The sequence below is a fragment of the Pistacia vera genome, unplaced genomic scaffold (assembly GCF_008641045.1).
Source record: "Pistacia vera cultivar Batoury unplaced genomic scaffold, PisVer_v2 Contig163, whole genome shotgun sequence".
Taxonomy (NCBI): domain Eukaryota; kingdom Viridiplantae; phylum Streptophyta; class Magnoliopsida; order Sapindales; family Anacardiaceae; genus Pistacia; species Pistacia vera.
In genome coordinates, this window is record NW_022195716.1 from 694,854 (window position 1) to 708,869 (window position 14,016).

The following is a 14,016-nucleotide window of genomic DNA, read 5'->3' on the forward strand; positions in this document are numbered from 1 at the left end:
ACTAAAGACTTCATGCTTGGAGAGAACATGATTAGTGTGTTGTTTCTAGTTTTTTAAACTAACCCCATTTTCGGAATTTGAGCTCCTTTCCATCTTTTGAGAGCCATGCTTGTCTCTCAGATTTTTGAGCTTTTCTATTATTTTTTCTGTTTTTGAGAAAGAGAATCTTTAGGAATAAGTCTACACTATAGAGAGCTTGAGCAAGAAACTGAGATTTATATATATATTTTTCATTTTTATATACATTTCTTGTTTTTTCTTGCTGGGTTCTGTGCTTGTTTTGTAAAAATTCAAACTTTTTGGTTTTTCATTCACACCAAACAATGCTGCAATCATAGTTTTCCCTGGAGTAAAAGGGTTTATTTGATAATTTTCCAGTACTTGAAACAAAGTTGTTTTCTCTTTTGCATTTTCTTAGATATGGAGTGGGTGTGTGGCAAGTAGTAGTGGATATTTTTTGTTGTTGTTTTTGTGGGTTGTGTTGAGATGGGTCTGAAGATGCTGCAGCATCATGTCCAGAACCACTCACTGGTTCAGAACCATTCAGTGGCTCTGAGAGTGAATGACCAAACGGGGACTAAAAAAGGTTACACATTTATTCAGGCTAACAGGGGTTGGCTTCCTAAGTTTTTTATGCTGTGGGTTTTGATGGTGGCCGTGATTAGCATGTTGCTCTTTGAAGGTATGGATGCTGAAAACAAGGTCAGGAGGAAAGATGTTTTGATTAGTATGTGTGATCAGAGGGCTAGGATGTTGCAAGATCAGTTTAGTGTTAGTGTTAACCATGTTCACGCCCTTGCCATTCTTGTTTCTACCTTCCATTACATCAAGAATCCCTCTGCAATCGATCAGGTTTGTGTAGTATTCTTCTTTCTTTTGACGTTTTAACTTTAGTTGTTAAATTTTGTTTGGTTAGAGGGAGAAATTCTTGAAAAGTTTTGTTTGAAATTCTTGAAAAATTACTTGAATTTGAAATTTTAAGTTTGCTGTTGTCTTTAGTTTAAAGAAGATGGAAAATTTATATTGATCTAGGTGAACAATTTTGTAGGACTTAGTTTAAGCAATTCTTTATTTTTCTGGGGACAAAAATGATATGTTGGTATTGAACATAGCATTTCTAAATTACCATGCGAATTTTGGGGTGATTGTTTGTTGTGAAAAAATGCAGGAAACGTTTGCGGAGTACACGGCTAGAACGGCTTTTGAGCGGCCCTTGATGAGTGGAGTTGCTTATGCACAAAGAGTGCTTGATTCAGAGAGGGAGAAATTTGAAAGAGAGAATGGATGGACCATAAAGACAATGAGTACAGAACCTTCACCTGTGCGGGATGAGTATGCGCCGGTGATATTCTCTCAAGAAACTGTCTCCTATATTGGGTCACTTGACATGATGTCTGGGGAGGTATATTATTGAATTTCTGATCTTCAAGTTGCTTATCTTGTGCATAAATTTTAGTTTTTCAGTAGGCTGGAGAAATTCCATGTTTAAGTAGACGTGTAATTTCCTCATTGCATGATGTAGGAGGACAGAGAGAACATTTTGAGGGCTAGGGCTACTGGGAAAGCAGTTCTGACAAGGCCCTTTAGGTTGCTGGGTTCTCATCACCTTGGTGTTGTGTTGACAATTCCAGTTTACAAGTCCAAGCTACCCCCAAAGCCAACAGTAGCAGAGCGCATTGAAGCAACTGGAGGGTAAGTCTTTGTGTTTGCCATTCTATTCTGATAGCTGGTGTATCTTGAAATATTTTATAACTGTTCTTTTGTTTGTGAACTATAAGACCAATGCAAACCAGTTTTAGAAATATTAACAAGTGGCCAATATGGCCTCACAGTACATGAGAGGTTTAAGAAATGTTAACATGGAATTGGGAGATATTTTTACTCCGGATGACGCTTGAAAGTGATGTTGCTCAGATTTGAGAATTTGTTTATACTCGATTCCCCTTTTAAGTTCAGATTTTAAACAAACTGCAAACAGAGTTAATTAGTTCAATTTGATTTTAAAGAAGAAACTCACTCAGTTTCCATATTGGTAGAAACTAACCAGTTGATATTAAGTTGGAGGATACTGATAGGAACCCACTCCCAAATTAAGAGGAATTGAGCTGGACAATGGTCCTTATGTGAGCTTGGATAGAACTCTCCTTGTAAAATAATCTTGCCAAGGGAGGGTGCCCAACCCCTTGTAAATAACATGCCCACTCTTTTTCCCTTTTAATGTGGGATCCTAACAGTCCCCCACGCTGCGAGACCCAACGCCCTCGTCGGCCTTATTGCCCTCCCTTCGCCTAAAAGCCTATCAGGCCCTGAAAGCCTGTCAGCAACTCTCCTTCTCGGCCCTTTAGGGGGCCCATTGGGCCTTGCTGCGTGGGCTCGGAAGGTGGGACTGCTCTAATACCATTTGATAGAAACCTACTCCTAAATTGATAGGAATTGGGCTGGACAGTGGGCCTTTGATAGGAATTGGGCTGGGCAGTGATCCTTTTGTGGTCTTGGGTAGAACTCTCCTTAGAAAACCGGTTTGCCAAGGGAGGGTGTCCAACCCCTTATAAACCACATGCCCACTCCTTTTTCCTCTCAATGTGGAATCCTAATAGATACTAATTACCAATTGAGGGCTTCTTTTAATATATATGTGGATGAGAAAATGTTGCATTTTCTTGCTACCAAGACTTCCATTCTTACTGGTTCACTTTTCCTAAAGTGCCTTGAAAAAGGGACTAAAAGGACAAGTGCCGCTGCTGCTTATGTTGACTCTGGTTGTAGTAGAAAACACTGCCATGACCATGGCCATTGCCTGCGAATATAACCATTGTTATCACTTGTTTAATACACATGCCAGTGTGTGGATATTAAATCTGTCATCATAAATGAATAAGAAAAGTGAAGGATTTATATGTATAAGGAATTGGCTGATCATTGGCTTACGCTTCTAGGCTCAAGGCGGTTTCTGATTCAGGTGTATAAGGTTATGTTTCAAGTCGTATTGCTTGCTTGCTCCCTACTGCCTACTAGTATCATCCCTGCTACCAGAACCGTTTTTGACTTTTGGCTGCCACTTCAAATAATACAACAATCACTACAAACTTTGCATTCTGCAGTCACTACTACCATCAACACCAGTATTGATTCGTTTCTACAAGTGCCACAACTTCTGCCACTATCATAGGATTTGCTGTCAACTAACACCACTACATGACTTGTTTTTTTAATGATATTATGAGGATTTCCGTGAACAGATTATTATTCTTGGTTATAAATGTACCAATGGTTTGCGGTTTAGTGTTTGGACAATGCTGAACTTTTATCTAGATTTTTTCTTTACTCTAAATTGAAATTCTGATTGAAAGCAGATACCTTGGGGGAGCCTTCGATGTTGAGTCCCTTGTGGAGAATTTACTTGGGCAACTTGCTGGTAATCAAGCAATTTTGGTTAATGTGTATGATATCACCAACTCTTCGGAGCCCTTAATCATGTATGGTCACCAAAATCAAGAAGGTGACGTGTCTCTTGTGCATGAGAGCAAGCTAGATTTTGGAGATCCCTTCAGAAAGCATGAGATGAAATGCAGGCAAGTGAATCTAGCCATTGATTATTTTTTCATATAATAGATGAAAGAGATCTGGGGAATTTTTTCAAGCATGTACTTATTACATTGAATTCTGAGCAGATATCTTCAAAAGGCACCTATATCATGGACGGCACTCACCACCGCTTTCTTATTCTTCGTGATTGGTTTATTAGTAGGGTATATCTTATATGGTGCAGCAATTCACATTGTTAAAGTTGAAGATGATTTCCATGAAATGCAGGAATTGAAAGTCCGAGCAGAAGCAGCTGATGTTGCGAAATCCCAGGTATCACATCTTAAATGTTTCTACAGCACAATTCACCTCTGTGATGAAGTGAGACTTGCCATGACCTAATTTTCATTTGTGTTTTTGATTTCAGTTTCTAGCAACCGTTTCTCATGAAATTAGAACACCCATGAACGGTATCCTTGGTATGTTCATATCTTAAGAAGTTTTTCAGTCTAAAATTATAGATGCTATTTTTGGTATTTGGACACCTAAATGGGGATGCAATCATATCCTGTGTGAATTGCAGGGATGCTTGCTTTGCTTCTGAGTACAGAATTAAGTTCTACACAAAGAGACTATGCTCAAACTGCTCAAGCTTGTGGAAAGGCACTGATAACATTAATAAATGAGGTGCTTGACCGGGCAAAAGTTGAAGCTCGCAAGTTAGAGCTGGAAGCTGTCCCATTTCATGTGAGATCAATACTGGATGAGGTCCTGTCTTTATTTTCTGAGAAGTCTAGAAAGAAAGGCATTGAGGTAAGGGTGGTGCAACCCTAATATATGCAAAACTTACATTCATCTCATCTGATTTTCAAAAAGATCGCTTAAGGGGGGCAAAAATATTGCCATTCCTCTCCCTGTGTTGCTTGTCATGCATGGTGCTCATAGTTTATGAAGCACAAATTGACATCTATTTTTTTTATCTTTGTACTGAAATATTGCTATTTTTGTTTTCTTTCCTTCTTTTCCGTTTACCTTTCTGGCGGTGTTGACATCAATCTATTAATGATGGCTATTGATATCTAATCAAATGGGGACGTGAAGCTGGCGGTCTTTGTTTCAGACAAAGTTCCAGAATTTGTTATAGGGGATCCAGGCAGATTCAGACAGATCATCACAAATCTTGTTGGGAACTCTGTCAAAGTGAGTAAATCGCTTCAGATTGATTATTGGACTTACACTGCTAGTGTATAGCAATTCTCTCTCTACTATTGGCTTATTACTTAATTGTCAATCAACTGTATTGGTGAAGTTTTGCGGTACCTTGACAAATTTCATAACTTGAACACTGCATCACTAGGGCTAATTTCCTACCATGTCACTCGTAGTTTTCTTTGCTTAATGTCTTGATATAGTTGATATTCATTATGTTAAGTTTTTTTTCAGTTCACTGAACGAGGACATATATTCGTCAAAGTCCATCTAGCTGGACAGTCAAATGGCAATACGAATGTGAAAGATGAGACTTTCTTGAATGGTGGGTCAGAAGAAGGTGGCAAATCTGGTAAGGATCAGTATAGAACCTTGAGTGGTTTTCAAGCAGCTGATGAACGGAATTGTTGGGATACGTTTAGACATTTAGCTGCTGTTGAAGATTTACAATCTAATGCGTCAGTTATAGACATGATGGCAGCTAATGATGCCTCAGAGGATGTCACTTTGATGGTATGTGTGGAGGATACAGGAATCGGGATCCCTTTCTCTGCCCAGGACAGGGTTTTCATGCCCTTCATGCAAGCAGACAGCTCAACCTCTAGACATTATGGAGGAACCGGCATTGGCTTAAGCATCAGTAAGTGTCTGGTTGAGCTGATGCATGGTCAGATAAACTTTGTAAGCCGCCCTAAGATTGGGAGCACATTTTCATTCACTGCTGTTTTTGGGAGGTATAAGAAAAAAGCATGCCTTGATAGGAGCAAGTCTAAATCTGAGGAGCTGCCTTTGGCTTTTGGAGGACTGAAAGCAGTAGTAGTTGATGAAAAACCAGTCAGAGCTGCCGTAACCCGATACCATTTGAAGAGACTTGGCATCGTGTCTGAAGTTGCTACCAGCATCAACTCGGTGGCTGGCATGTCTGGAAAAAATGGTTCTACAATTTCTGGGTAAGTTTTTTGAAGCGCAAAGGCAATCCTTATTGATTGTGTCCAAATTGAAGAAATCCCAATAAAATACTACAACTACACCTTGACTTGTTGGCCCACTGCTAATTTTTGTCTTTTTATCTAGGCTGGGCTGAAACTAGAAAATTGTTTTCAGGAGGGTTGAAAGAAATTTTAAATATACATATGAAAACCTATTAATCTTGTTGATATGAGTATAACATTAATAAAAAAGATGATAAACAGTGATTTTTTTTTAAAAAAAAAGGTGGTGTAGAAATAACAGAAAAGATTGTATGATGAATTCTATAGAAAACAAACTGAGAAATTATGGAATTATAATTATTTATTAGGATGGAGAGAGATTTTTAATTTAATTAAAAAAAAAATTCAACTTTTATTTTTCCTAAAAGTTTCATCAGGGCTTGAGCCTGAGGGAATTTCCCCTGGCTCCGCTCTGTCTTAAGACAACCTTGGGGAATGACTATATAGTATATATCACAATTGTCACTTGAACATCCTGTTTTATGCCTTTGATATATCTTCATATTTACAAAGCACTAAAATATTTCACTTTTGGGAGTTTTGGAGATGCTTGAGTCTGGTTTTGTTCGGTTTATGTATTCATATTTGTACAATGATCCAAGCAATTTTCCAGTAGGACCAGAACTATGAGAAATTCTCTAGATGTAAGGGATGCCAATTAATGCTTAAGGGTTATATATTGAGAAACAAAGACAGTTTTCATGAAATATTCAGACATAGTAAGACCCTATAATAGTTGATGTTTAAAACAAGTCCCTTTCTTATAATATGTTCAACTTATGTAATTGCGCTAACGGGTATTACTTCAATGAATATGGCAGAAATAATATCCAGCCTGATATGATTCTTGTTGAGAAGGATTATTGGATTTCTGGCGAGGATGGTTCTGCTAAAGGACAGTTCTTGGATTTGAGGCAGAATGGCCATGTCTTAAAGTTGCCTAGGCTCATTCTTCTTGCAACCAATATGAGTGATGATGAATTTGATAAAGCAAAGGCCGCAGGTTTCTCGGATACTGTCATCATGAAACCATTAAGAGCAAGTATGATTGCAGCTTGTCTACAACAGGTACTTAGTGTAGGGATGAAGAAGCAAGCTGGTAAAGATGCGCCAAATGAACCTAGAGTCCCTATTAAGAGCTTGCTCTGTGGCAAGAAAATTTTGGTGGTTGATGACAACATGGTAAATCGCAGAGTTGCTGCCGGTGCACTAAAGAAGTTTGGCGCCAATGTAGAGTGCGCTGATAGTGGTGGAACTGCACTGAAGTTGCTTCAAATACCACACAGTTTTGATGCTTGTTTCATGGATATTCAAATGCCGGAAATGGATGGGTATGTCTCTTTTTCTGAAATGGCAATTAATCTATTTCATATTGTTTTCCATTTTCTTCCTACATTGATGAAGTCTTGTCCCAAACTCTTTGGAGTTTCGGAGACCTAGGAAGTTATGATGTTTTGTTTATATGGCTTTCACCTTATTATAAATAATTATATTTGATTTGTAGTGATTGTTTTTTTTTTTTTTTAATTTTGGGAGCAAAAGAAACGTCAACATATTAAATAGCCCTTTTACTTGTTTGACATGTTCAATTGTGTAAATAGTAGCTATCTGAATATTACTCAGATTAAATAGTCTGTTTACTACTATGCTTGGTAGTTCTTCATGGAGATGATATTCGTTATTAAACAGCCAGATCCTCATGCCAATTCGCTGATTCATGTGTGAAAGACATTAGTATTTTGGTTTGCATATACTGTTTGGTTGGTTTACTATCCATTTGGCTGTCATATGACCAATAATAAGTCCATTTTTTTTCCCATGGGGATGAATTGTGGCATGCTTGATATCATAATATATTTTAAGTGGTGCTTCTTTATGCTTCGATCTTAACTTCCCAATGAGATTTTGCGTCTACTTAAAACTATTTTATTGTTCTGATCCCTCGCAAAGCACAATGAGATTTTTCTTTATCCCTATGGATGTTGTAATGTTGCATTGTATTTGTAATGTGTTTCTTTTATGCACAGATTGTTTAAGGATTTCTTTTAATTCTTTTTTCATTTCGTTTCAGGTTTGAGGCAACTCGTCGAATTCGGAAGATGGAGAGCCAAGTAAATGAGCAGCAGATGGTAAATGGTGGATCAACAATCGATGGCACTGCTAAAAAATCTGAGTGGCACATGCCAATATTAGCCATGACAGCTGATGTTATTCATGCAACATATGAAGAGTGCCTGAAATGTGGAATGGATGGATACGTCTCCAAGCCCTTCGAGGAAGAAAACCTCTATCAGGCCGTCGCCAAGTTCTTCCAATCCAAACCTAAATCTGTCTCCGACTCCTAAAAGGACTTTCCAAGCCTCGGGATCATTACTGGGTCTACAGTACCAGCAATTTTTGATATTCAGCTGGGTACATCTGGTAATGGTGGTAATGGACTGATGGGCGATTACACTCAAGGTTGAGGTTTCTTGACCAAAAATACCAAACTCGAGGTTTTGGCAAATCTTTTTCTAACCACTTCTATTAACTTTTTTTTAGGGTCTGGGTACATGTATACTACAACTACTAAAAACCCTTCGTCTTCAAATTGTATGTATAGATGGTTAGAAGTTGTGGTGGGAATCAAAAGGTGTAAATCTATTATATTTTTGAATGCCATTTTTGGAGATGATGGGGGTTAGTAATACTTTGATATGTACAATTGTTTGTTGTAAAAGATTTGGTCATTACACATTTTAAATTTAATCAATGAGTTGCCAGAGTGATACCATTTGCACATCTACAATCCTAACCTAAAATTTTATTCATACAAACAAAAGTGATGGTTTGATTAATAAGTCACTCACATTTAGCTTGAGCTTTTGGGGAGAGAAGAAAAGAAAATATTAAATGTATATATAATTTATATGGATATTTGATTCCTATTTTTATCAAATGTGATTACTGAGGAATCTAAGAGTTCAAAAAATAAATTTGTGAACTAACATGAGTCTAGTTAGCTGTTAGGATCCTACATCGAGATCTTATATCCACTAAGTATGACACTTAAGCTTAGGGTTTTTCTCACTTATTAGGCAAGTCTTTTGGGTTAGACTTTTCCTTGGGTTTGAGTTCTAACGTTGGTGTTTGAGTTCTAAGTTAGGTTGCGAAAAAGGTTAGATTCTCCTTTGAGCTTGAGTTATAACATTGGTGTTTTTGTTGTTGAGAGTTGGGTTGGGCTCTCTTTTGGACTCGAGTTATAACATTGATGCTTTCATTGAGAGTTAAGTTGCAAAAAAGGCTTTCTATAGGCTAGATTAAGGTGCAGTGTGCTCTTCTTGGAAGGAGATGCTACATCGAATAACTGATAAGTGAGTGAAGCTACCCAAATGAGGAAAAGGCTACTATTGGGTCAATGTCAATAGAGTGAAAGTCGTTGTGGATGTCGGCTTTTGAAAGGGAGATGCAATGTTGGATCCCAATGTACTTAAGTTTAAGGGCTTTCTCACTTATTAGACCGGTCTTTTGGTTGAGCTTTTCCTTGAGCTTGAACTCTACCGCTAGCAATCAAAATATAGAATCATTTGAAAAATTACTTAGAATAAAATAATTCATCTTATAAAAGATTTAAAAGTAGATTAGAATAGTTTTCAAATAGCCCAAATACCCTAAAAATATGCAACTTATAATTTATTCAGATAATTATGAAATAAGCTAATAATTTAATTCGAAACAAGCTTTCATTACAAATTTGACGTAGTTGACCAATACTACTTCCTATATAGCCCTAATTAAAGGTGGAACAAATGGTCGGGTTAGGCGGTCAACCCAACCCGGCCAGCATTAAAGAGGGTTCACCAGACACATTAAGAGGGTTCAACTAGGCGGCCGGGTTGAACTCGACCAACATGCAACCCCTGGGCAGGCCGGGTTGAATATGGCAACACTGGCGACCGACGGGTTGCTGTTTTGTTTTTTTTTGAAAGGACCGCCAACCTGGCGGGTTAGCCGTTGAAACCAACGGCCAACCCCGGGTTGACCGCGGGTTAGCAACAACCAATCGGGGGTTGGCGAAAAAAAAAAAACAAAAATTTTTTTTTTCAAATACCTTTTTACCTGAAATATAGCCGTTTTAAGCATGGAAAGTCTTTTTCTCATTTTCTTTTCCCATTTTTTTTCTAAAATTGGCCCTAAACTCTCATATTTTCTCACATCCCAAATTCTCTCATTCTCTATATCTCTAATCTCTATTGAAATCTCTCAATTATTCTCTTTGTTGTCAATTTGCTCTATTTTAATTTTATTAGTTTTTGCAATTTTCAATTCATATTTCCATATTCCAATTCTCTCTAATTTTTTATTTCTTCTATATCATTTTTTTTTTTTTTAACTACAATGGATAATATTTCTCTTCCATCAATTTCGATGATGAGGAAACTACTATCCTAGTCTCGTTGATTTACTAACATAAATGCAGCAGATTCAAATAGTCGCTTTCCCAGTCTCAAAATCCGATACATCTCAAAATATGCTCCCGATTCCTCCCCATGTGCTACAGCTCCAGGTGGTTCTAGAAGTCGTCTCGTCCAACTTCATCTCAGAGAAAGTAGGTTCATCAACTGCGTGTCGAAACCGACGACGAACACACATCCGACGTTTGGGTGCATTTCGATAAGTTTTACGAGTAGAAATGGAGTTCAAGTGAAAAAAGCAAGATGCAAGTATTGTGGAAATATTTATAAAGCTGATTTAGGTAATGTACTAGTACTTTAAAAAGCATGCTAATAAACATATCTCAACATGGAAATAGAGAAACCAATCAAACTCAAATAACTAATATGGGTACTAATTGGCGTTATAATTCTGATGTATATAGGGAACAATTAGCTTTATATATTGCTGCAACTGACAACCTCTAATATGACTGAAGATAAATATTTGAAAGATTTATTAAAAATTCATTTTTTCAGATTTAAAAGTTATTCTAAAACTACAAATAGAAGATTTAATAAATTGTTTGGGAAAATGAAATTAGAATTAAAAAAAAATACATAGTTGTCATGTTAGGGGGCCTAACTGCCGATATTTGGAGTGGTAGAGTTAAACAAATTATATTTGTGTGACTAGTTATTATTTTGATAAAGAATGTAAATTAATAAATCTTTATTAGGATTTAGATTAATGGATGTGGATCATAGTGGTCAACAAATTATAATAAAATTGTTGAAGTTTTAGAAGATTATGATGTTATTAATAATGATAAGTTTAACTAGATAATGCAAGTGCTAATAGTACAACTATAGATTTTTAAATTAATTATCATTTTAACAATTTGAATTTTTCACCAATGTTGTACATGTCACATATTAATTAATTGTGAAAAGTGTATGAAAACAATTAAAAATAATATTGATAGAATTAGAGATTCTTTACCTTGGATTACTAGTATAATAAAGAAATGTGAATTTCAAGATGTTTGTATAAAATCAATATGTCTCTAGAACTTTTGCATTAGACATGCCTGTTAGATGGTAGTACTTATTTAATGTTTGATTCGTTTACCTTATGCAAATTTAATTAGTTATTTTATAGCATAATAGAGGTCCTCATTTTTGGTAGAAATATGAGCATATAGCTAAAATATTCATTTTTTTCTTAAATTTTTTACCAATCCACTTTAAACTTTTTTGTGTATTATCCTACTAGTCCATTGGTAATACATACAATTATAAAAATTTCAGAGTATTATTAAAAAAACAAAAACAATGAAATTTTAGGGGGACCAATAAAGGCAATGATTTTTTTTTTTTTTAAATATTGGAAACCCATTCATTTTTTTATTGTTTAGGTGCTATATTTGATCCTAGAATTAAATTAGAGGTTTAGAAAATGGTTTAGACACATTGTGAAAATTTACAAAACGAAGCATATGCAATCAAATAGGAGAGATAAGAGATTGTCTTACAGAAGTATATTTCCAATATGAAAACAAGTATGGGAACTGCCAGAGAGCGAAATACCTAAGGAAGTTAATAAAAGAAACAAATGAAGATTTCTACTCCGGAGTGCACTTAATAGGCCGAAGAGGACCCGAATCCGAAGCACAACTCCTCTTTAGAAGCACAACAACGAAAATACTGTCCTCCATGCAGTCACAGAGTAATGAGGTCAAAATATTTGGGAACCGAAATGTTACTAGCAGATCCAACAAAGAGCCAACTTTGATGTCTTAGAAATTGGAAAACCGAAAATGTATTTTTTTGTATTATCAAGACTTGCCTTGGATGTTTTCGTTGTTCTTGTCTCAACCGTCTCATCCGAACAAACATTTAGTGCAAGTGGAATAATTTTAAATGAAATGAGGACAAGCTTTCACAAAAAATGATTGAAGTCCTCACATGTCTTCGAGATTGGGAACGGTCGCGCATCAAAATCAATACGAGGTGTGCGATATACTTTAATATATCATTTCAATTTTGTAATGTAGATGATATGGATGAGGGAGGTCCTAGTCAACCCCCAAATTAGTTGTTTTGTAAATTGTAACTTATTGTCAATTATTGCACTTTTTTTCTTTACCAAGTTTTTGTCCATTGGGTTTTCTTGGTGAGGTTTTTAACAAGGAAATAATTGTTTATAATTCTTATTTATTTTTGATAAATGAATAAATCTAATTTTTTTATATTACAATTTTATTGTATTAAAATTGAATTAATATTTGAAATGTTAACAAAAAAAAAAAAAAAAATTAATTTAATTGAATTATTGATTTGAAAAGTTAACTAAAAACAATTACATATTCATTTTTAAATGTTAATTATTCATTTGAAAAGTTAACTAAACAAAACAAAAGAAAAAAAAAAAAAAGAAAATAATAAATAAAAAGGGGGCTAACCCGGTCCGGCTCGCAGCCTAACCCAATGGGTTAGGGTTGGCGGGCCGAGCCAGCCAACCCTAACAAGTGGCGGGCCTAACCCGGGCCACCTTTGTTGGCGGGCGGGGTTAGTCTCAACACCCAAAACAACCAACCCGCCACGGCCAGGCCGGGCCGGTTAGGTACTTTTCCAACATTACCTCTAATAGCTTTAATTATAGATAAAAATGAAGCATTAAAATTAATTTGTTTATAGTTTCTGAATGGGCTTTTTAGGGTACGATAAGTCACTTCAGAAGGTTAATGCTTGGCCATGATATGTATGATTAATGGGCTACCTAAGTTGGCATTCTTGGATCACTAACCCTAACCAGATACCAATTAAAGAAAGTTTTAAGAGTAAAATAAATAAAGAGCGGTCTTATGGCTAGATTTAGCCAAAACGACAAGCATAAGATCTCCCAAAACTGTCATTTGGCCCTAACTTCTTGGATTTATCTTTTTCCAAATTAAAAATCCCATTATTCCAGAAGCATATTCTTGGATTGTGTACTCTTCCTAAGAAGAAACACATTTTAGTTCAAGGACATAACCAGCTGCAAAGAGATAAAATTGGAACTATCATTTACTTGTAATAAATACTATTGGTCCATTTCAGTGACTCATTTAGCCAGTCAATTCTTCTATGGTAATATCCTTTTGTTTGTAACTCGCAATGAAATTGACTTCACCTTGAGAGATGCCAATATTGATGAGTCATGACCAAATCATAATTTCTGTTATTTATTGTTTTACCAAGATGAGTATCCTATATTTGTTTAAGAAGACTTCAGGACTTTTCTTTTAAAATAATTTTTATTTAAGTAAGTGTTTACGTTGAATTAATGCTATGAATTCGTGTCACAAATTTGTTATACTTTATTTTATTTATCCATTCGAGATCATTCAGTGTAAAACATAAATATTATTTGTGAAAAATATTTTAAATATCTTGTCACTGTGTTAGTTTTTGTAAGGGAATTTTGATATATTTAAAGAATATTTTTGTTAACTCTAAAAGGGGTATAATACATTTTAATAACAACGGGTGCATTTCGTATTAAGCAATCTTACTTGAGATAAAAGAAACAAACACATCTAAATAAATATAAAGTTTATATACTATGAATAATTAACCAAAATAAATATCATAAAAGAAATATTTCTATTATAGGTGCTCTGCAATGTTATAATAGAGATCTTCGTTTACAACTAAGATGAAGAAAGTATATATATATTAAATTATTTTATTTCTTTCTGTTGACCAATTAACAATTGTAGCTTGTATGTAATGTAAAAAGTTGATCAGATGAGATGATCATATTATACAATATGATATGATTAATAGAATAAATAGCCTTTACAGACATCTATAAATAGCTCTTGTGTAAGCTA

At 35.4% G+C, this 14,016-nt stretch overlaps 1 protein-coding gene across 3 annotated transcripts; it reads left to right on the top strand.

The window, feature by feature from the left end:
* The first annotated feature begins 259 nt into the window (after positions 1-259).
* LOC116125355 (histidine kinase 4) lies at positions 260-8,415 on the top strand. 3 transcript variants are annotated; one of them, XM_031411088.1, is made up of 12 exons: positions 260-586; positions 683-852; positions 1,169-1,402; positions 1,523-1,692; positions 3,354-3,572; positions 3,672-3,858; positions 3,953-4,004; positions 4,109-4,338; positions 4,627-4,725; positions 4,969-5,684; positions 6,548-7,057; positions 7,798-8,415. In XM_031411088.1, exons 1-12 carry the CDS (start codon positions 487-489, stop codon positions 8,069-8,071), a joined length of 2,961 nt encoding a protein of 986 aa, XP_031266948.1. In that variant the 5' UTR covers positions 260-486; the 3' UTR covers positions 8,072-8,415. The 3 variants fall into 3 exon arrangements, with proteins under 3 accessions (XP_031266948.1, XP_031266951.1, XP_031266947.1); XM_031411091.1 differs by having other exon boundaries at positions 482-586; positions 666-852; XM_031411087.1 differs by having other exon boundaries at positions 487-852.
* The last annotated feature ends 5,601 nt before the right edge of the window (positions 8,416-14,016 follow it).

Excerpts from the sequence above, each read along its gene's own strand:
- LOC116125355 (XM_031411087.1), top strand. The coding sequence starts at position 487 with ATGGGTCTGAAGATGCTGCAGCATCATGTCCAGAACCACTCACTGGTT. Across the intron at positions 1,693-3,353 it reads CGCATTGAAGCAACTGGAGG|ATACCTTGGGGGAGCCTTCG; the intron begins GTAAGTCTTTGT and ends GATTGAAAGCAG. Across the intron at positions 5,685-6,547 it reads AATGGTTCTACAATTTCTGG|AAATAATATCCAGCCTGATA; the intron begins GTAAGTTTTTTG and ends TGAATATGGCAG.